The sequence below is a fragment of the Canis aureus genome, chromosome 26 (assembly GCF_053574225.1).
Source record: "Canis aureus isolate CA01 chromosome 26, VMU_Caureus_v.1.0, whole genome shotgun sequence".
NCBI classification, from domain to species: Eukaryota; Metazoa; Chordata; class Mammalia; order Carnivora; family Canidae; genus Canis; species Canis aureus.
In genome coordinates, this window is record NC_135636.1 from 5,950,994 (window position 1) to 5,974,329 (window position 23,336).

General features: G+C 45.7%; 1 protein-coding gene and 3 long non-coding RNA genes across 6 annotated transcripts in view; 2 read left to right on the forward strand and 2 right to left on the reverse strand.

The window, feature by feature from the left end:
* The first annotated feature begins 831 nt into the window (after positions 1 to 831).
* The window catches only part of LOC144297823 (uncharacterized), a 30,500-nt gene continuing 7,995 nt past the window's right edge, over positions 832 to 23,336 (forward strand). Inside the window, exons 1-4 of one of the 3 annotated variants that reach the window (XR_013364673.1) lie at positions 832 to 1,132; positions 5,103 to 5,311; positions 12,703 to 12,890; positions 18,471 to 18,632. This is a non-coding gene — a long non-coding RNA (uncharacterized LOC144297823). The remainder of the gene's footprint in view (positions 1,133 to 5,102; positions 5,312 to 12,702; positions 12,891 to 18,470; positions 18,633 to 23,336) is intronic. The other 2 variants (XR_013364672.1, XR_013364674.1) reach the window with 2 other exon arrangements.
* LOC144297826 (uncharacterized) lies at positions 5,662 to 12,054 on the reverse strand. Its single transcript, XR_013364679.1, has 2 exons — positions 11,794 to 12,054; positions 5,662 to 6,590 (listed from the first exon to the last, which is right to left on the reverse strand). It is a non-coding gene; the product is annotated as an uncharacterized LOC144297826 (long non-coding RNA).
* On the forward strand, positions 7,824 to 10,198 carry LOC144297821 (uncharacterized protein C3orf38 homolog). The gene is made up of 2 exons (XM_077871959.1): positions 7,824 to 9,190; positions 9,953 to 10,198. The coding sequence occupies exon 1, from the start codon at positions 7,902 to 7,904 to the stop codon at positions 8,832 to 8,834; it is 933 nt and encodes a 310-aa protein (XP_077728085.1). The 5' UTR covers positions 7,824 to 7,901; the 3' UTR covers positions 8,835 to 9,190; positions 9,953 to 10,198.
* Positions 22,024 to 23,336, reverse strand: part of LOC144297824 (uncharacterized) — a 48,260-nt gene continuing 46,947 nt past the window's right edge. Inside the window, exon 4 of the long non-coding RNA XR_013364676.1 lies at positions 22,024 to 23,132. This is a non-coding gene — a long non-coding RNA (uncharacterized LOC144297824). The remainder of the gene's footprint in view (positions 23,133 to 23,336) is intronic.

Genomic DNA, 23,336 nt, shown 5'->3' on the forward strand with positions numbered 1-23,336 from the left:
AGCCCGATGTGGGACTTGGTCCCAGGACTCCAAGATCACAACCTGAGCCAAAGGCAGATGCTCAATTGCTGAGCCACCCAGGTGCCCAGAAGTATCCGTTTCTATTGCTGGGTAACAAATTACCACAAATTTAACAGCCTATAGCAACCTTCTTTCGGTATCTCCCATTTCCTGTAGGTCAGGACTCAAGATGTGTCTGAGCAGCCTGTCCTCTGCACAGTCTCACCAGGCTGCAGCCAAGAAGTAGCTGGAGCTGTGGTTTCCTCAAAGACTCAGCTTGGGAAGGACCTGCCTCCAAGCTCACTCAGAGCATTGGCAGGACCCATTTCCAGGGGTTAGGAGACTGAGGGCCTGGCTTTAGGGGGCGAGTATGATTTGTCCACCAGTGTCTAATAATTTTGGTTTTCCATGTGTGTTTAGTATCGTTATGAACTTAGATACCTAAACATTTTTGATATTTTGTTCCATGCTTATTTTTTGACTAAAGAATTCTTTGTAATCTGGGGCAAACTTCTTCCTTCCATCTTATTTCATAGACAGATTTTTGTCCCCAAAACTTGGCCCCACAACCTCTGGATGTCGCATAAGCATTGTGGACAGTGCTGTCTCTGTGTGTTTCCCTGGCATGGTTTGTGATCTGCTTCCATCAGAATCAACTAAGGTGCTAATTAGAAGGGTGGGTGTCCCCACTCTGGCCCCCAAGATCAGCTCTTATAAATCTGGGGTGGAGGCCAGGCTTCTGCTTCTTGTAGGAGCCACCCAGTCATTCCAATGCATGCTAATATTTGAGAAGCTCTGACATCATAATCCCCAGTGTGAACATTCCTAAAATGTTAGACAGGAGGCTGTGAAAAACATGTGACTGTTTGTTGATATTTGTAACTTCAGTTCAACCAAAAGGAGTGACTTTAGCTAGATCTTAGTAGAATACTTACTGATCAATCTTTCCTTTAGGAAGTGAACTCATGGGAAGTAAAAGTACTTTACTATGAAACATCTTGGGGAGAAATGTGTCAATTGTCGCCTGCTAGACTTCTTTTGCACATAAGTCAAGATCTGCTGCAAGCAGAAGAAAAATGCATACTTTCTGCTAAGACTAGGGACTGACTTCCACCATCAGAGCACGTCTCTGGTAAGTCATCTTAAAAAAAAGAACAAGGCCAGGGACGCATGGGTGGCTCAGCGGTTGAGTGTCTGCCTTTGGCTAAGGGTACGATCCTGGGATCCTGGGATGGAGTCCCACATTGGGCTCCCCACAGGGAGCCTGCTTCTCCCTCTGCCTGTGTCTCTGTCTCTCATGAATGAATGGGTAAAATCTTTAAAAAAGAAAAAAAAAAAAAAAGAAAGAAAGAAAGAACAAGGCCAGAATGAGCCATCCAATGGAGAGGAACCTGTGCCACACTACAGATAGTCCTAATGAAAGCTGGATCCATTCTGAGCACCTCTGTCAGGAAAGAGAGATTTGCCAGACTCAGTTTGGTCATTTCTCTGAAAGCAGTCTGTAAAGCTTCATCATTTCATTTGGTGTCACGATCATGTGTGCTGTGATTTCCAGAAGCCCAAAAGCAGCTTCAGCTGACCTGCACAAGGCAGATTTCTCCTCGCCCCGCAGACTATAAGTCTCCTTGTTCACAAAGCAGTGATGTCTCACAAAGCCTTGAAGTCACTGAGGAGTTCACAAGCCAAAGTGACTTCCAGAGCTGGGCACAGAGACCTGTGGGTAGGCCTTGCCAACGTGGACAGGGTCAGCCCGCTTGGGCCAAGGTTGGCAGGTTGGGCACTGGGGCTTCCGAAAGCCCTGGAATCTCCTCTGCACTCCCTGTACCCACTGTTCACACCCCCACAGGCTGCCTCTAAGATATTGGAGCCTAAAGCCAGAGCACAACAAGAGGCCTGTCTACTGCAGATTTCAATATTTAAAATTCTGAAGTCGCACCAACAAACTGTTAAATGAAACAAATTTATCTTGCTATCTTGATAAATATACCTTCCTCATGACCCAGAATTCCTGGAAGTCCAAAGTTAGGGTCCTCAGACTCTTCCACATTCCTGGTGGAACACAGCATCTGTGGCAAAGCTCCTCTTGGCCCTCGGCCCATGGTAGCCTCCCTGCTCCTCCTGCCTCTCTGTTCTGCACCTCAAGGGGTCTCGTGTGCTCGTGCATGATATCCAGGCGGCCTAACCGTGCAGACCCACCCCACAAACATCCATCAAACAGCCAAGGCCACACTTTGGAGTCAGGGGCACCAAGGGCTATTCCTTCCATAGGAGGACAGGCTATTCAGGAAAGAGCCCACCCAGCACTGCACATGTCAGCTATTGAGAGTGTGGTCCAGAGGCAGGGGTCACAGGTTCTGGGTGGATGCAGCCCTTAACTGTAGACTCCTTGCTCTTTGGGGAGAGAGCCAGCCAAAGCACAGCCTCCTGATTTGTGGGGCCCGGGACATAAAGGTATAAGGGTGGTGGTACCTTTCCTTAGGAGCTTTACTTCTCAGAAATGAGTCAGGGGACAGGCTCCTACCAGACTGATCATCACTAACCTTGGCTGAGGAGATCAACCTTGTGAATGAGAACAGACACTTTCATTGAGGCAGTGTGCCTCTGACATGTTAGGACCATCATTCCTGCATGATCTGGGCTTTTCTGCAATTTCTGGTGCTTGGGTTCTTTGAGTTTCTTTCTTACATCTGGAAACGGTGGGAATAAGCCCCACTTTCATTATTCAGGTTAAAGGATATAATGGGGTCTGTGACATTGTTAGCACAATGTCTGGCATTTATTTTTTTTTATTTTTTGAAAGATTTTATTTATTTATTTATTCGAGAGAGAGAGAGGCAGAGACATAGGCAGAGGGAGAAGCAGGCTCCATGCAAGGAGCCCAATGTGGGACTCAATCCTGGGACTCCGGGATCATGCCCTGGGCTAAAGGCAGATGCTCAACCACTCAGCCACCCAGGTGTCCCCAGTGTCAGGTATTTAAGCTACAAACATAGGTAGCTTTTTTAAAAAAAATAGGAGGTGGAGTGTCCATCAGTGCAGAGAAGGAATGCTCTGGAAAGAGACGGTGCCTGGTGAAGAACCATCACCTGCCAGGAATAGAGGGCTATAGGGGCAGACACGTCTCTTAGGCTTCTCTTTCGATAAGCATGGGAACATGGGCACAGGTGCCTGGAAGCTCCTGCAGCTCTTCATTTGTCGGGGAAACGGAAGAGCAGAAAGGGCTACCAGCAGGTGACCCCATGGGAACTGGAGCCTCATCCTGCTGTGGAGCCTGAGAGTGGGCTGTTGCACACACTGCACAGTTGTCTTGTTGGAGGGCCAGGTGGGCTGAGGTTCATGACTGGCTGGTGCCTGGCCCCGGCCTGAGCCCAGAGGTGTCGGCGCACACAGTTGGATGTCAGGATGGCGTGTGGTGAGGGAAGGCCAGGGGTACGACGGGCACTGGCCGCCGCTGTTACTCCACTGTGTTGTAGCAGATCCAGCCATCTGAGAAGAAGCTTCCCTCTGGTGACAGAAAACACCCTTAACTCTCAGATAGCCTATTAGTCTATAAGGGGAACAACTCCTTGCCCTTTTCTGATGTGTAAAGGCCAGCTGAGAGGCTCGATGAGGGAGCAGAAGAGTACTTTCCTACAAAGTCCTCCTGAGTTAAGTCCCTGGCATGATTCCTGCGTGCTGAGGGAGTGTAGGGCACGTGGGCTACAGTCCCAGACTCTACCACTAGCTGGCCCTGAACCACTCTGATCGTTAGCTCCTTAATTACAAGTTTGAGGAAAATGCAGTTGACCTTTGAACAACATGGATTTGAACTGCATGGGCACATTTATAAAAGGATTGATTTTAATTTAAAAAATTTTTATCAAAAAAAAATTTTTATCCTTTGCAAGCCAAGCAATTAAAAAAATGTTTAATTTAAATTCAATTTGCCAACATAGAGTATAATACCCAGTGCTCCTCTCATCAAGTGCCCTCCTCAGTGCCCATCACCAGTCACCCCAACCCCCCGCCCCCTCCCCTCCTGCAGCCCTTTGTTTGTTTCCCAGGGTTAGGAGTCTCTCGTGGTTTGCTTCCCTCTCTAATGTTTCCTCACTCAGTTTCCCTCCTATAAAAACAGTGCAATACCGAAAGTGCATTTTCTTGTCCTCATGATTTTCTTAACATTTTCTTTCCTCTAGTTTACTCTACTGTAAGAATATAGTATATGATACATACAACACACAAAATATGGGTCAATGACTTTTATGTTGTTAGTGAGGTTTCCAGTCAACAATAGGCTATTAGTAGTTAATTTGGGGGGAGTAATAAGTTACATGTGGTTTTTCAACTATGCGGGGTGTCAGTGCTCCTAACCCCTGTGCTGTTCAAAGGTCAACTGTGATGACTTAATATGTTTGTTGTTTCTTAAGAAGGTGTGAGCCCAGAAGAGCCTTCTGTAGGGGGGAAGTTTGCCTGCATGTGTACAAAGCTCAGGCCCAGGAAATTCACTTCCTCTTGACTATGTCTCTCGTCCCAGCCTGCTTCTCCGAAGGTCCTGCCGCATGAACCTCAGCAAATGTCATGGGATCGAGTCCCAGGGCTATGGGAGTAGTTTGGAGGTTGTGATAGACAAAGTCAAAGGTATCTGTATCTTAACCCCCACAACCTGTGAGTATCTTATGCTACATGGTGAGGGAAGACTAAGATCACAGACGAAAATAAGTTTGTTGGTCAGCTGAACTCAAGATGGGGAGATATTTTGGATTATCTCGAAGCCGCAATGTGATCAAAAAAGGTCCTTGTAAGTGAGGGAAGGAAGTAGGAGGGTCAGGATGATGCGGCAGGAAAAACACTCAAACCTCCAGTGTTGGCTAGGAAGACAGAAGGGGCCATGGGCTAATGGATACAGGCAGCATTTAGAAGCTGGGGGAGGCAAGGAGATGGTTGTCAGGAGTCTATAGGAGACATGGCCCTGCTTACATCTGGATTTTAGCCTCATGAGTCCCATTTCAGACTCTGACCTCCAACACCTTAAGATAACATATCTGTGTTATTTTGAGCAACTAACTCATGCTAATTTGTTACAGTAGCCACTGAGAGCTAATATAAGGGTCTTTCCTTTAAAGATACCAGAATGAGAGCAACTGTGTCCAGCTCCCCTCTTTAAAGCCAACCAAACACAATAAGAAAAATGAGTATCAGAAAACTCCATCTAAGAAACTAAGGCACAAAGAACTTCAAAGTACAAGGTTGGAGAAAATCACCAGCTATCAAATTCAATGAAAAACCATATGTGTGTGTGCGTGTGTCTGTGTGCGCATGCCAAAGAAAAGAGGTAAGCAAGATAAAAACACTTTTTTTAAAAAATAAAAAACGATGGCTATAGTTGAAATCACATGGATATTATCCAACTTATGCTGACTGCACATGTTTGGATGCATAGATATGTAAGCACATTATGAAGGAGAAATTATTAATAGTGTCATCTCAGAGTAATGGAACTTGGCATGATTTCTACTTGAAATTTTTTTAACTTTTATTTTATTCTTCATTTTAAAGCATTAACTATAGTTTTTACATACAACTCCCTCCAAACTATTATTATAATAAGGAAACAAAAAAAAAAGGAAGCTCAAAGCACAAGGGTAGAAATAAGATGAAGAACTAACACGAAAAGCAGATGAATTTAAGTAATTTGGGAAGTATATTTTGTTTAAAACTGTGTAAACAAAATAGACTGGCTGTTACTCTGGAAACATAGTATCTGTATTTTTCCTTATCTAGGAAAAAATACTTGTGACTTCAAAAGAAAAAGAATATCTAAACAGACAAGTTGCCATGAAACAACTGAGAATGTTACTGAAGGTCTGTTCACCTCCACCGAGGTCCAGATAATTTTTATGAAATGTCACGAAACCCTCAAATTTAAGTAACAGATAATTCCAATGCATTGTAAATGTTCTAGGTAGATAAAAAGAGAAAGCTATGTAATTACTTTTATTCAGCAAATATGATGCCAAGTCCTGAGAAAACACAAAAATCAAACAATAGACAATCTTTTTATGACCATTAATGAAAACATCATAAGTGAAATACTAGCACATACCATCCGGGAATACATTAAAGAAGACAGGAAACCCCACCATGTAGGGTTCCTCCTTGAAATGCAAGCATGGGCCAAGTTAGGGAGTCAATTACCATTCATATAACTTTATGTCTGACTTAGCAGAGCCTGAGGCAGGCATTCTTACACAGATGCTTTCTCAGGAGAGCTCTAAGGGGCAGGAGCAGGTAGGAGACACAGGGTGAATAGGAGTTTCCTCTGGAGATCAGCTTGGGTCTGATCTGAAGGGGCCCTGAGGGTGATTTGCACCCCTTGCCTGTTCCAGCTGGAGGCCCAGGTACTCCTGGTGCTCTGTAACTGTCCCAGCCCCGCCACGGTGTGGGCTGTCCCCGCCTCCAAGGGATCTCTGGGAAAAGGCTCTTGGGGTCTGAGAGGTGACAACAGTGAGCCCTTGGGGACTGCCACTTCCAGCAGCCGGCAGATGAGCACACCCAGCTTGAACGAAGATCTCAAGTGCGGGACTCGGAAGTGGGGGCTCCACCTGCATCTCCTACTAAGTCAAAAGAGAAAAGACATGCAATCATTTTCATGATCTTTTTCAGGATCAGCAGGCATTTGATGAAATTCAGCATATTTCTGATTTTAAAAATCAACGGAATAGGAGTAGATATTTGTTTCCACAACATGATAAAAATGTTTTGATAAAAATGCATGCTTCATGATGAAATGCTAATAACATTCCCATAAAAGCCTCAAACAAAAATGTCAACTAATGTCACGTGATAGAACATATTCTTGAAGTGCTCTTTAGTGAAATTAACCATAGAAGAAATATTGAGGTCAAAAATACAAGTGAGGAGGTGAGTTATTATGTTTGCAGGTAAAATATATTATGTATGAAATAATAAAAATAACTGAAAAATTATTTTAGATAATGAGTAGTTCAGTCAAGTGCTTGGCTACAGATTTAATTTGCAAAAATCAATAACTTTATAAAAACCGAAAGCAGTTGGATAAAATGGACAAAATATACCCCATTTATATAGCAAATAAAAAAAATTTAAAAACCCCAAAGAAGAAAAAATGATCCTTGTGATGAAAACTTAAAACACCAAAGAGAAAAGAAAAATGAACAGTATGACTACATGGAAAGATATTCTCTCTTCTGGGGTTGAAAATCCTTCATATTATCGACTTGAAACTGTTCTCCAGTTGATCTATATGTTCATGATTGTCTAAATAAAAATAGAAAGATAGTTTAGTTTCAACTAGATAAGCTGGGTTTTATCTACAGGGAGTTCCTACAGAAAAGGAAAGGAAAGGGAAATAAAAGGATCAAGAGGAGATTCAGGCACAGAAAATTCAGATGTCAGTGTCATAGACGTTGGAGGTGTAAGCGATGTGGTGGTTTGGTGTATGGACAGATACACGGGCCAATGAAGAGAACTGAGAGCAGAATATTCCTGAATAATATCAGAGCTTCTTTTGTAATGAAATGGCATTTCAAATACATACAGCAGGAAGATTTTGTCAGTAAATGAAATTAGAGAAGTAGATAACCATCTGGAAAAACACTAAATGAAATCTATAACTTTCCCCATCGATCAAAATAGACTCCAGATGTAACAAAAAATAAATATAATGTAAAACTGTGAAATGATGGGAACACGCAAGCATTCTCTTATAGGTGTGTGATAAGAAAAACTCTGCTCACATAAAATACAAATTCGGAAGCCATAAAAGACGTAGGTAAAAAATTTAAGTAGATAAACATTAGAGGGGGTGTGTTGCCCAGGCGCCGGCCGGGTGGGCCTGGAGGGACGACGTCCCGGGTCGTCGTCTCCCCCTTTGTGGGGCCGCGATGTCGGGGCTCAGCTACCCAGAGATGGAGGGCTGTCGTAACCTGCTCGGCCTCCTGGACAACGAGGATATCCTGGCCCTGTGCGACACCATCACCAACCGCCTGGTGCAGCCTGAGGACCGCCAAGATGCCATTCGTGCAATATTGGTATACAGTCAAAATGTAGAGGAACTTTTGAGGCGTAAGAAAGTCCACCGAGAAGTCATATTTAAGTACTTGGCAACACAGGGGGTTATTGTACCTCCAGCTACTGAAAAACACAATCTTATTCAGCATGCAAAGGATTACTGGGAAAAGCAATTACAACTGAAATTGAAGGAAACACCAGAGCCAGTTAAGACAGAGGACATTAGACTGTTTCAACAGCAGGAAAAAGAAGATAAAAAAGCTGAAAAAGTTGATTTTCGTCGATTAGGAGAAGAATTCTGTCACTGGTTCTTTGAACTTCTTAATTCTCAGAATCCTCTTCTGGGACCACCTCAAGATGAATGGGGGCCTCAGCACTTCTGGCATGATGTCAAGCTTAGGTTTTATTATAATACCTCTGAACAAAATGTGATAGACTATTGTGGAGCAGAAATTGTGAGCCTTCGTCTGCTATCACTAGTGAAAGAAGAATATCTTTTTCTCAGTCCTAACCTAGATTCCCGTGGACTGAAATGTGCTTCTTCTCCCCATGGTCTAGTTATGGTTGGAGTTGCTGGGACTGTCCACCGAGAGAACACTTGTTTGGGCATTTTTGAACAAATTTTTGGACTCATACGCTGCCCCTTTGTGGAAAATACTTGGAAAATCAAATTTATCAACCTGAGAATTATTGGAGAGGCTTCTCTTGCTCCTGGAACATTAATGAAACCAGCTATTACATTTGAATCCAGTGATCTAGAGGCCTTTTATAATATAATTACTTTATGTGGTACCAACGAAGTATGACTTAACATGAAGCAGGCATTGGATAGTGGAACTGGAGACCAAGCTTAATGCAGTGGACATGAGACATTGTTGAACAAAAGAGTTTACCCAGCCCTCTAAAGCACTAAGTATTGTATGTCATCTAAAAAACCTTCTCTACAGAAACTCTTCCAAATAGCACATTAGTAATGTCTAAGTGATTTCAGGTGCGAGGATTGACATATTTTACTTGAAATCTCTTTTTTGACAACAGACTAAACATGTTATGTGATACTTGCCTCTTTCTACCTGAGTTGCAAATGTTCTGAGAGCTAATGCAGTTCATCAAATTAATCCCACTTGAGATGGTATAACTAACAGTGTGCCTTAGAAACCAGGTAATATTTTAATTTTACTTAGTGAATATTCTGCTAATATCTGTACTTTTTAGGTGGGAAAGGTTTAACGTAAACTCAAAGTTATCATTTTAGGAAACGTGAGTGACATTCTCATGCAAGAAGTCCCATAATTTAGCAGGTGGAGAAAAATTTACTTTGCCTTTTTAAAATTCAAGGAACATTTTTTCATAGTTATCTATAGATGTCCAAGCTAAATATCTTAAAATCTGCAATATTTTCTGAACTCTTTGCTATTCTCAAAACAGACCTTATTCTTATCTAAGACTTCAGCTAATAGTTTTATAGAGCATTTACTGTAATACCATATAAAGGAAACATACTGTTCAATTTTTTTAAAAACTGTGTCCAGTTCCTAATTTAAATGAATTATTGTTTTCCTCTTGATCTTGGAAGAGGTGACCAAGAAACTCCAAAAAACAAAAAATACACACAAATTTATAATGTGGGCATATCATTATATCTTATAATTGTATCATTCCAGTATCATAAATTAAAATTAATAGGATTTTTCACCTCTAAATTATTCTACTAGGTTTGAATTACAGGGTTAAGTTGCCAGATTAATTACATAGTTGCTTTAGAGTTTAAATTCTTCATCACTTGGCAGCTACTTGCTGATCTTGGATTTAGTTGGTAATTTTAATTTACAAAAATTCCATATGGAAAAAATTCAGCTGGGAATTGTTGTGATGTTTTGTACATGTTAATTTTTTACCTTTAACTCTTTACGTGATCACCTAGGGTAACAAGAATTTTGGAAGCAGAAGGAAGAAACTCATCTCTTGTTATTTTAATGCCATGGCTTTTATGAGGAGTACAAAATGACACATCCTAAAATAAGAACTTAATAAAGGAGGGAAATTCCTGTTGTCTGCTAAAAGAATAGTATATTGTTTAGACTTAAAGTCAGGTAATTGGTTTTTTCCTTTAAGTATAGAGTGTTATTATAACATGTACTCAATAAATATCTTAAGTAAAGGATAAAAATTATAAAAAAAAAAAAAAAAAAAAAAAAAACATTAGAATTGTCTGGAAACTAAAAAGAAATATCATAAATGAAGTCAAAAGGCAAATGACAAACTGAGGGAAAAGGATGCACACACACAGCTCACAAAGGGTTAACTTTAGAGCTATCTATTACATTTTAGTTAAAAAAAAAACACACTAGAATCTTAAATAAACTCCATCCATCTATGTTCCCTACTAAAAAAAAAAAAAAAAAAAAAGGAGTTTGCAGGGGTCTGACTAATGGCATGTGCTATGACTAAATTATCCAACACAGACTTGAGAATCAAGTGCCAGAGCTGTTGGAGCTGATAAGGAACAATCTCCAAGACATATTTCTAAGTGACAAAGTGTGCGCATGACAGGACTGCACATATATGGACATGTTTATATTTGAAGAGAAAACCGTGGAAGGATGTACTGGGAGTCCTTCCGACTGGGACCCTGTGGGAAGGAGGAAGCCTGGAGCTCTGGAAGAGGAAGGGAACTAATTTCATTGTATTCCTGTAAATAAGGCTGGAACTTCAAGTCACATACATATGTGCACATCCACTTTTTAAAACTTGCTAGTTCTGCAGAAAGTCTCTGGGAAATACATGGCCTCCGGCACTTGCCACAGGTGCCAATAGGCCTCGCACCGTCGGAGGAGGGTGGCCGCCAAGGGAGCCCAGTGTGAGCCACCGTGGCCCTCCCATGGAATGGGGGTTGAGCTGGCAGGCACCCCTGGGAGGCCCCGCCACGTATCTGTCCTCTGAGCCACGTCAAGGTGAGCTCACAGGAAACCAAGTCACTGGTTGCTCTCTGCAGACCTGGCCTTGCGGAAGGCTCCTAGAAATCCTGCCCCGTGCATTAGCTTTCCTGCTAGTGAGAAGGCAGACTTCTTGGGTCCAAGGGCAGGTGAGCAGCTTCCAGGAAGGAGAGGACATGGGGGCATGAGCCTCCTGGCAGGCACAGGGTTCATGGTTAGCCACGCCCTGGCGGGAGGCAAAGGCCACACATCACAGTGCCAGCCCCGCTCTCAGGACTGAGGGCCCCTGTGTGCCTGGGACCTTGTTCCTTTTCTCCCACCACGCAGATTGCACAGTGCCTGGCTAAGGCACTTGGGTGAAAAGAACGTAATTTAGCAATTTGGTTCCACCCCCATTTTTCCTCCAAACGTGGGGCCTTGTTTCCAAATCTGTAGATACTGTTTCTCATCCTGAAGAGGATGGGTGTCAAGGCCCAACCCTTTCCCCAGTCAAAAGCACAGTATCCTTTAAAACCTAGCTCAGATCTAAGGACCCCAAGACTTTTCCTGACACACCTCCTTCCCATCTTCTCCCAGACTCTAGTCACATTTTCTCTTCAATTGATCAAGCTCTGTCTTGATTTTCTTAACCTAGTCATGAGAGCAACACTGCTTTTTAAATCTCAAAGCCCCGTGGCTTAGTGAGGCCTTCAGGCTGCCAGTGAGTGGGACTGAAGTGAGGGTAGGAGCAGGACCTCTGGGGAGTTTTAAAGACATCCTGGCTCAGACAGGTGGATGCAGGGCTGGTCCAGCGCAACATGAGGAAGGAGTCCAAAGGTGTGCCACTTACCTGTCCCCTGTCTCTGCTGGAAGGAAAGGCCCCTAGAGCTCAGAGCATCAAGGAGTCGGTAACTCACTGAGGAGGGCGCAGTGAGTGAGAAAGAGGAGCACCAAGTGGGACGCCTCTGTCGTGATGCATTTCAGATTCAGAGTGGCAGGGCGTTCACCTCTGTTGTGTGCAACAGAATCTGGAAACCCCCCAAGTCTCCTCAATAGCAGAATAGATTTAAAAACCTTGGCACGTTCACCCAGGGGGACACTTAACCAGGACATGAAGTCCAGCCGTCGACCACCGCGTGCAGTGTGGCACGGTCTCACAAAAACCGCTGGGCAAAGGAAGCTGAGGCAAGAGCACACGCCTCACGGCTCTGTAGGTGGGACCCCCCAAACTGACCGTCTCCACTGTCGGGGTCCAGAGACACTATCTTGAGGTGACAATGTTTGAAGGGGGGCCAGTGGTCCCTGGCATGGGGGCCTTCTTTTTCTTGCCTTGGGAGTGAGTGGGTTTGGGGAGTGAGTCCAGCTGCTGAGAACCCAGCAAGCTGCTGCGTTACGGCGTGTGCCCTTTCCCAGAGGTGAGTTACACTGCAGAGAGGGGTGATAGTGCACAAAGGAAGTTACCTGTTCTGCCTTCTCAGGAAGCATCTCACCCTTCCATCCCCCACCCACCACTGCAAAATTCACCCAGCACTCCTCTGAGTGGGCTTGGCACCGTGGAGAGGAAAAATGGTGCTGATGTCATAGGCTTTCCTTGTTATTTTAACTCGCCTTTCATTATTTTTTGTTCTTGCTTTAAATGAGCTCTTTTTTTTTAAACTTCCTTCCCGGCATTTGAGTCATTTCCCAAGGTTTTTGTCTGCTTTAGATAAGGAACTTAATACCCAAGATGGACTGTAACTTATACATTTTGTTTCTCCAGGGGCTTTCTACCCAGATATAGACATGAATTTGGGAGAAAATCAGGTATGAAGTCAACAAGCAGAGTTTGCAGCAGGGCAGGACTCTAAGTATGATCAACTTCACCGAATCTCCTGATACAAAGAATCGTGCTGTGTACAGACGAAAGCTTACTTTTCATGACATGAAGGATCCTGTGATTTGAGGAAGGTACTTTCTTTTTTTTTTTTTTTTTTTGTATTTTTTTTTTATTGGAGTTCGATTTGCCAGCATGTAACACCCAGTGCTCATCCCGTCAAGTGCCCGCCTCAGTGCCCGTCACCCAGTCACTCTGTTCCCCCGCCCTCCTCCCCTTCCACCACCCCTTGTTTGTTTCCCAGAGTTAAGAGTCTCTCATGGTCTGTCCCCCTCTCTGAAATATCAGAGAAGAAGTTACTTTCAACTGCCTCCCATTTTCCAGCAATCCCAAGGGAAGCACGAGTGCTCCGAGGTCCCGCAGCTGGTGAGGGCAGGACCTGGTTAAAGCCCTGGGTTTCTTGCCTCCACAGTGTCTTCCTTTTCTGATCCACAATCCTAGTATCAGCCCGGATCAGAATCAGCATAAGTGAACATACGCTCTGGCACGAAGAGAAAAATCTCATGAGCTGGCATGATGGGAAAATGAGACAGTTACCGCTTTGCCATTGTTTGCTGATGGATAAAATAACACACCCCATTCCTGGCTTTACCCCCACCCTATTATAAGGATTCCTGACAGCATGGGATGTCCAAACCGGCCTTCAATTTCCCCTGCTTGCCCCCCTGACCCTTATCTGGCCCTCAGTATCCCAGACTTCCCCCCCGTAAGGGAAGTCCACTCCTGAGCTTGTGGAGTTACCCACACCCCACTGGTGGTGGATATGCCATGGGAATTGCAAAAATGTCATATAGATGTAAGAAGTGGGCATGGTGGGGGTCAGCAAACTATGGCCTATGGAGCAAATCCTGCCTGCTGCCTGTTTTCGTAAATAAAGCTTTATTGGAACACAGCCATGCCCATCTGCTTACATATTGTAAAGTGCTTTTGAGCTACAAAGACAGAGCTAAGCAGTTGTGACAGAGTCCGTGTGGCCTGCAAAGCTAAACATATTCATTACCTGGTTCTTTATAAGAAACATTGATGGCCTTGGCCAGTATAGAGATAGCTAAGTTATTTGTCTCGGTGTTGTGCTAACACTTTAACAGAACCTTGTGGAGATAATGGCTGCAGAGGTGTGGCTGCTGTGCTGACAGTTGGAGGCCTCCTCGTGGGTTAATGGAGGTCACGTTGCTTACTGGTCCTTTGGTGGCCCTCACAGACATGTTCGATGGCTTCCTGTACTTCCCATACATTGAGCTTGCCCCCTTCCTTTCTAGGGCCTGTAGCTCGGTCCTACCATGAAGCTGTGGGGCACCAGGGGACCAACTCTGGCCTCAGTTCTGAGACAGTAGTGGCTGCTGGCAGGACTTGGTGAATGGGTTTGGCTTGTCTGGAGCTAACAGGTGATGGAGCAAATTCCACCTAGATTTTATGCGTGTGTGAATAAACTTGTGCCCAAGACCCTCTCCTTTTTTTTTAAAAAAAAAAACTTTTAATTTGGAGATCCTTGTACATTGACATACAGCTTGTAAGAAATAGCACAGAGGGATCCCATGTTCCCTTTACTAAGTCTTCCCACTGGTAACATCTCGTAGAACCATAACACAATATCACAACCGGGATACTGACAGTGATGCAGTCAAGATAGAGCATTTCCATCATCCTTGATCCAGGGACGCCTCCTGTCCTTTTACAACCATATCCACTTGCCTCCCACCCCCACTGCCACCATGGCAACCAAAAGTTTTGTCTTTCCTTGCTGAAATTTAATCATTTCAAAATTAGTATATACACGGAACTATACAGCATGTGACCCTGGAGACTGGCTTTTGTCCTTCGGCATTATTCTCTGGAATTGACAAGTGTGCCAATAGTTCTTACCTTGTTATTACTGAGTTGTATTCATGTATTGATGGACAGCAGTTTATCTAACCATGCACCAGTCGAAGAACATTTGGGTTCTTACTCGTTTTGGACTATTATGAATAAATCTGCTATCGACATCTATGTACAGGTTATTGTGTGAACATGGAATTCATACAGCAGTCTCAGAGGGGCTGGACTCAGACAGGTAGGATTCAGGCGGATGCCCTTTCCTGATAGTCTCCAAACACATGTGGCTTGTTAGGTCGAAATGAATAATCACCCATCCCTGAGGGATGTTTACCTGGGTGCCGCCCTTCTGTCAGCCTCAGGTCTGTGTTAGAATTCTGCCTTCTCCATAACTCCTGGCCCATCAACACTCCTGATGCCATCATCAGGCTTGGTCCCACCATTGCTCCTGGTCCCAACACTGTTCCTGACCCCACCAGCACTCCAGTCCTCTGAGCACTGGAACCAGGTCACATTCTTACTCCCGGTTCCATTGTCCCTCCTGATCCTACCATTATTCCTACTCCCATCATCACTCCTGGTTCCTCTGCCACCCTTGGTCTCATCATCAGCCCTGGTCTTGTCATGACCTTGGATCTCATCTCCTGGTTTCACCATCACTCTCTCTCCTGGTCCCCTCATCCCTTCTGGTCCTATCCTCATTTCTGGTCCCATCATCCCCCCTGGTTCCACCATCAACCCCGGTCCTGTCATCATTCCTGACTCTGTCATTCTTGAGTGCATCATCACTCCTGGTCCCATCATCAACCTTGGTGCCACCATCACTCCTGGTTGTCCATCATTCCTGGGTACACCATCCCCTAGTTTCACCATCAACCCTAATCCTGCCATCACTCCTGGCTCCTCTGTCATTCCTGGGTACATCATCACCTCTGGCTCTACCATCACTCCTGACCTCACCATCACTTCCAATTCTTCCTTCATTTCTGGGTGCATCATCACTCCTGGTTCCACCATTGCTCCTGCTCCCATCATCACTCCTGGGTCCTCTGCCATTCTTAGTTCCTCTATAACTCTTGGTTCTACCATCACTCCTGGTCCCATTATCACCCCTGAGTGCATCATCATTCTTGGGTCCATCATCACACCTGGTCCCATCATCACTCCTGGCTCCTTGGTCACTCTCGAGTGCATCATCATACCTGGCTGTATCATCCCTTTTTGCTCCTTCATCAGCCTTAGATCCTCCATTGACTATTATTCCTCACTCCTCCATCACTCTTCCAAGTTGGTCTTGGGTGCAGCATTCCAGCTCAAAGAGGATTGCCATTACTCATCCCACCATGTGATCTTGGGAGGACCTCCCTTGCAGGTGAGTAAGAGGATTAATGAGACAAAGTGTGAAAAAGCACTTTGAACTCCCAGTTATCATAGGTGTGTGTTCTGCTCAGATGTCCTGCTCAGCCTAAGGGCTTTGTGCATGGCAGTGTACAAAATTATCCAGGTAAATGCTAGCTGCTAGGAAAGAAGTTTCCACTGGAGCTACAGTTATGTTCTTCTCTGGAGGGGAAACCACAGCTCTGTTCAGTGAGTGTATGTTGAGTACTTAGGCTCTTCCAGGACTTAGAGTTCTCAATGTGGTATAGGTGTGTGTGTGTGTGTGTGTGTGTGTGTGTGTGTGTGTGTGAGACAGAGAGAGAGAGAGAGAGAGAGAGAGAGAACCCTGCCACCCTGCCCAGGCCTCACTGACAGTGAATCTGATTTACTTGGCCCAGGCTGGGGCTTGGCACTGAGGTTTGTCACACCCCCACGGTGATTGTCATGTGTGACTGAAAATGAGCATCATGCCCAGCATCACCACAGGAGCCAGGGGAAGTGGTGCTTGGAGGTTTTCAGTCCCTGGTCTGCCTCCTGGCAGCCTTAGGGATGCATTTTGTCTCTGCCTTGACCCTCCTGCTTTTGAAGGTGGTAATATTCAAGCTGAACACTTCACATCAGAGAGACTTTGCTCCAAATGGGGATGCCTTAAAGGATGATGAAAACTGAGTGTGACCAGATGGCTTTCTTCTTGCTGTTTCCTCTTCTGTACTTGTGCTAATCATCACCTTTGTGTTGATGTTATTCCTTTAAAAGCATTTTACAGTGTATTTCAGACAGTGGGCTTTAATGTTTTATAAAAAGTCACACAATAAGAAAGTCACCACTTGAGTGGTAGACCTTGAAAATAATATCTCAATGTCAACCCTACTTCAGAAATCTAAGAACCCTGATGTTAGCAAAAGAAGGCAAGCACAATGGGATCCTTGGTGTGTCTTCCAGGATGCACTTATGCCCATGACCACAGGATGGTGGAGATAGAGAAAGCAGCCTTTACACAACTTGTGAGTAGGGGTCTGGTGGGCCATGGTGAAGGCCAGCATAAGGAAGTCATGAATTCTCTTTCATTCCCGTTTACGAATGGAGGAACTGCAAGCAGAAGGGGCCAGGAACCAGCCCAGCAAACTTTCCCCTATTGTTTTTAAATTTGAACATATCTATCTCTTTCTGAAAAGTAAATACCTGAGACAAGTTGGCAATGTGCTTCCTAAATGTCCATTGGATTTCCCAGCTGAACAGGCCTTCCCCTGCTTGATCCCACTTCTCTCCATGCTCACCCTAGAGATTCATCAGTTAATTCACCAAATAGTTACTACTCCTTGTAACAGGCACCAGGGACCAGTGATGACAAGAAAGACAAGTTTCCAGCTCTGTTGGGTTTACAGTTATTAGAGGGAGACACTGTGAATCACATGCCTATGTGAAGTTACAAATATACGAAGTTTCAAGAAGAAGAGGTGCAATGTGGGGAGGCTTGCTCTGACAGCAAATAACAGGGAATTTGGATCTACTCTGAGAGGATGGGCACAGCTTCACCAACACTTAAAGAAGTTAAACAGGTTAACTGGTTTACTAGTTTATGTGTATGTAGGCATGTCTATGTGTGTGCATCAGAGTATGTCTATGTATGTGTATAAGAGTGTGTGTGTATGTGTGTCTAGGCATGTGTGTACTGTGAATAGGCATGTGTGTATATGTGTGCATACAAGGGCATATGTATGTGGGTCTGTGTATATAGGAATGCGTAGGTATCGTAGATATGTGTGTAGGTATGTGTATAGGAATGTGTGTCAGTGTATTTATATGCATGTGTATAGAAGTGTATGCATGTGAATATGTGTAAGCATGTATAGGAGTGTGGATATGTGTGTATATGGGGGAGCATGCATGTGTGCATGTATAGGAGTGTATGCATAGGTTTGCATGGCATATGTATGTGTAGATGTGTGTATAGGTATGTATGTAGGTGTGCATGCATGGATGTGTGTAGATGTGTGTGTAGGTATGTGTAAAAGACTGTGTGTGTAGGCATACGGGTGTGTAGGTGTGCATGCATGTGTGTGGGTGTGTATAGGACTATGTAAGGATGTGTATGAGTGTGCAGGTATACACACATATATGTGTATAGGCATGTGTATAGGAGAGTAGATGGGCATGTGTGTAGGCGGGTGCAGACATGCATGCATGTATGAGTGTGTACGTGTGTGTGTGTAAGCAGGCTGTTGTGCATAGCTTGCAAATGCCCTGTGGGAGGAGGACCCGGCAGCCCCCAGAGCTACGGTTGGAGGATGCAGAGATAAGAATAGAAAGGAGGAAAGTACCAGGACTAACCAGGCCATGTTAGGGTTTTGGTTTTCCTCCCAAGAGCAGTGGGAAGCTGCAGCATTTTGTTGTGGCATATGTGTGTGGAGGCGGAAGAAGAAAGGGCCAGGGTCATACTTTAAAGTGATTTTCCCTTCCAGCAGGAGCGTGAGAGGCAAGAGCCGAAGAGGCCTCCCATCAGGAGCCCAAGGCAGAGGTCCCCCTGAGCAGTGGTGGGAGTGCAGCACGGGAAGTGACTGTGCAGGGAGAAGAAGGCCAGTTTGGGCTCGATGGCATCTATGAGATGTCGGGCGAGGTGGAAGGTAGGCAGGGTCCCTGTGCATCCTGTGTAACTGTGTGCTTCAGGGGGCCGGGCAGAAAGTGATCACAACTTTGGTCTTGCTGACTTGGAGTAGTCCAGGTGAGAAGCAGGTAGCCGGGTCAGGAATGGGGGTGTTTGTGGGGGTGAGGTCATGCAGGGAGACACAGGGACCCAGGAAGACAGCCACCGGGAGAAGAATCTACGGGGATGCGGACTACTTGGTGTCCTTGAACAGAGGATTTCAGAAGAAAGTCAGAAGGTTGAGTAATTGAGGACCCCATGGGCTTGGGTCACCCATGGAGGTTAGACCTTAGTGGGAGCAGCTTCAGGTCATCACAGAGGCAGAAAAGAGAGAAGTGAGAATGGCAGGAAAGCAGAGGTGACATGCAACACTGTGAGGACCACAGTGGGGGCAGGAGGCAAGGGGACATCGGCCGGGGTGGGGACACGCTGTCCTGTAGGCACATTTTCGCAGCATGTTTCAGGTGGGTGCAAGGACCTGGGGAAGCCAGCCTTGCCTACTGCTGACTCACCCTTTTCAGGCTGTTCCGTGGAGCTGAAATGTCCACTACTGCTCTGTACCTTCACGAGTCATTTTGCTGCTCCAGTTTCTTCTTCTGTGGAGAAGAAATCCACAGAAAACCTCTACCGGAGCAGGTCACCCACATCCTTTATGACCCTACATTGATCCATTGAATGATACAGTTTCCTGGTAAAGCAAATGACTGTCCTTTTGCACCCCTACTGCCTCTAACTTGAAATGTAGAGTTGAATGGAAATACATATGTTTCCGAGAACTCTATGGAACCAGCTGGTTTTGCAATGTGACAACCCAATTCCTGCAAACTTGTCACCATTTAAAATTATAATTGTCTAGAGGGGCTCAGAGATGAATCACTAACACATCAAAGTCACTTCTGCCTTTTCCAAGTGTGTGCTTGCTGGATCCCTCAGGTGGAGTGCCAGGAGCCTCTGGGTGTTCCAGATTTAACTTTTTTTAGGAAATCATGGGGAACTGTCCATCTGTGTGATGTGGCAACATTGTGTTTCATCCCAAACAGGCTCCCATCCTGCTTCCAGGGTGGTTCTGAAGTGGCTTCTGGATGTTGGAACCTGCAGCAGCCTGGTGTCTCACCTTCCTCTCTGCCACCCACTTCATCCCCATGCAAAACAGGAAGGTGGTGGCAGGTGCAGGCACCAGGTCTCTAGCCAGCTCAGGCATGTGTGCCATGGCCTCCTCTATGCTGTCTACTGCTCCCTGCTGTCACTGGGCCCCAAGGGGCAGGCAGGCTGTTGGAACATAGACAAGCAGACAAGAGCTGGTCTTTCCAAACATGTCTATGCTGGCAGTTCCATGCCACCATCTGGAATATCTGCCCATATAAAGAGCCATCTCCCTCACTGTCAGCCCCTGGCAAGGGAAGGCCTACTTTTCCATGAGCAATAGCCCCACTGGGAGACTTTTCTCTCTTTCCTCTCTTTCAGTAAGGGTGGTGGAAATAGTTTGACCCTGAGAACTGATGTGTGGGGATTTGCTTTGGCAAGCAGTCAAAGCTCTGCACACCCGGGAAGCACTTGAAAGGTTTCTAGGTCAGCTCTTGTCCCACAGGTAAAATCTTTAGGACTCAAAAATCTGGAATGAATGCTTTTGACTGCAAGTAATAGCCAAAGTATAGGTAGTTCAAACAATCAAAAATGCTAATCATTCCATTTAATGAGTCTCAGGTGGGGTGATTTCAGGGTCGGCTAACGCAGCAATTCAGTGATGCCTTTAAGGTCCCAGGTTCCTTGTCATCTCTTATTTTCCACTTTCCCAGGCATGCCAACTTGTCCTGACCCCAGCAACTTTGTAGACCAGTGCTCACACAATCATTCAAGAGGACAGGAGGACCTTTTTCACATCTCTGTTTGAGGGCAAGTGGCTATCGCTCTCCTCCTTCACACCACGTGGGCAGCCTGTGTCACAGGTCTGTCTGCCTTGATTCAGATGTTGGTCAGGGTGATGGGCATGTTGTCAGCTCAGGCCGGGATAAAGGAATCTCTGAGGATCTTCTGGAGCTTATTGCCAACAGATACACAACAGAGTTCCTCTCCAGAAGAGTAAGAAAGAACATCTGTTGGAGAGGCATCAAGGAGTCATAGGATGTGTTTAGAAGGACAGCCCACAAAAAAAAAAAAAAAAAAAAAAAAAGAAGGACAGCCCACGCCTCACTTCATATAGAGAGAAGGACAAAATTTTGGATAGACCCCAGGTGACTTTCAGCTGAAGAATGATCACAGCTTTAGGTAGAAGATAGGTGGGTTACCAGGATGCTGTTTAGTGGAAGTGAGGCCCCAGGGCTACCGAAGCCAGCACAGCAGCACCTCTGAGCATGGTTGCCATGAGGCCAGCATTGCTACACACTCTGATTTGTCAGGAGCAGCCAGAAATCCAAATGTTTATGCAAAATCTTACACTTCTAAATATTGATAAGTAATTCAAAATTTAAGAACACTGTGACTATGATAAAAAAAAAAAATGTCCAAGAGCTGGACCTAGCCTGGGACCAACAGTTCTCATTCTGGTAAAGAGGCTCATGGCTAGAAGTTGTTACAAGGCTTTGCTATTACTGATTGTCACCAACTGGGACTGACACCTCTGGCTTGAGAGACACCGAATATTACAGCACTATTACATTTTCCCAGGACTGGGGATCAGGCCACTTCCCAGCTTTTATCTTCTAGAAAGAACTGGGGAAAGGAGATGAGACAAACCAAAACGCTCATAGGAAATAGGCTGGGATGGGTCCTGTCAGCAGGAATGTTTCCCTTGCCATGCTGGAGAGAGGTAGGGCATGGGTCATGTAATTCATAGTTTCAGATGGAAACTAGACACAATCCAGAATGTTTATGGGAAAAGCAGCAGGGTGATGAAACTTAGCCACCGGTGAAATAAAATTAGACAAACGGGTGTAAGCATGGGCAGCTAACTACGTGATGGGACTCCACCTTCACGGAATCCTCCGGAACCTGAGACGTGGGGCCTCGGTACACCGCGGGCCATCTCTACTTTGACTCTTGTCAGTTTTAACAGGATTTGGTGCTGGTATTGGGGTGTCAATCAGGCCTTCTTGTCCAGGACAATGCAGTCACGGGTGGAATGTCTGATTCGGAAGGACTTTTCTCTGTCATCAGGCCCTGGGTTCCTCTGCACACCCACAGCCTTACCATGTCACCGACCTCAGCAGCCAGTACCTGCTTGTGTTACCTGGAGGCACTCCCCAGGTACCGGTGCAGCAGGACAGCTGTGTCCCTACCCCGTCCTGGTTGCCCTGCTTTCTTCTCCTTCTCCCCTGCCCCTTGCCAAGCAGACGCCGAGGGAAACAAAGCAGCTTGTAAAAAGTTCAGTTATTTGCTATTTATTTAAAAAGGGATATAAAAAAGTCACTTGGTTTATTTTCAAAATGACTTAATAGCACAAAATTCAGTCAGCTGCTTTTTTATGAAGTGTATAAGCTGGAGTCATCTTTATCTGTTTGCCCCGTAAACACCACGACAGAGGTGACCAAGGTGGGCTGGTGGCCCGGCATGTCTTGCTTGGCTCCTTCATGGTCTGCCCCCCTCCCGCTCTGTGGCAGAGGGTCAGGGTGTCACCACGGCCTTTTACAGATGGAGAATTAAGGACACAGGAGAGTGGAGTCAGTCCCCTGAAGTCACAGAAGAGAATTCACAGGGTGCCTTTATCTAGAGCCGGGGCTCTGACCTCTCACCTCATACCTCGTGAGGACTGGGAGGGTTCCACACTTCCATGGAATAATCTGGATCAGTCAGGAAGACCAGATTCTGGGGATGCCCCAGGATACTCAGGGAGCTCTGTAAGCCCTGGCTGCAAAGTAGGAAACCCAGCACTTGAAGGGCCAATGTGAATGCTGCTCAGGTGGCAGTCTGGCCCCCAGCTCACCTCCAGGAGAGGTAGGCCTGGCTCTGCTCTCATGCCACTGTCTGAGCGGCAGTTACGCCAGGGCACCTAGCTGTCTTCTCCTTCACCCCAGCCAGCAGGGTTAGGGCCTCTGAAGAGAAAGTGCCCCTGCAGAGAAGCAGTCCCCAGCTTGCACAACAGGGGCAGTGGGGCCGAAATGCCCGTGGCAGCTGGGGACCCCAGTGACCAGCATGATGACAGATTGGCACAAGGCGTGCCACTGAAGGGCACCAGGGGTGGGAAACTGTGGCCGCTGCCATCCCACAGCAGTCAGAGAAAGCTCACCAGGCACATGTTGAGCTCTTGGGTCACAGGGCCACCTTTGAAATTGCACGCCATCCCAGCACCTTACGTATGTCCACTTGGGTTCCCGGGTTACAGACCCTCTGGCGTGCCCTCCATCGTCTCTGCTCTGAGTGGCTCCTCTCTGGAACGTCCCCCAGGCCCTTGCAGCATACCTTCTGGCATCCCTGGGTCCGGGGGCAGTGCCATGGAGCCTTGTGCTACCCAGGAGTTGCTTGTGGTGGCTGCTTCCAGAACCAACTAGAGCAGAAATGATAACCATAATCCTAAAACTGTCACACAGTGGATGTGAGACTGTTCACGTGGCTGATGATGGCAACTGTGGGTGAAGCGCGGATTGCCAAAAGCTTTACGAAGTCATTTCCTTTCCTCCACATGCTTCTGGGCTGTGCGACATCATTCACACATGAGGAAACTGAGGCCCCAGGAGGACAGATATTTGCA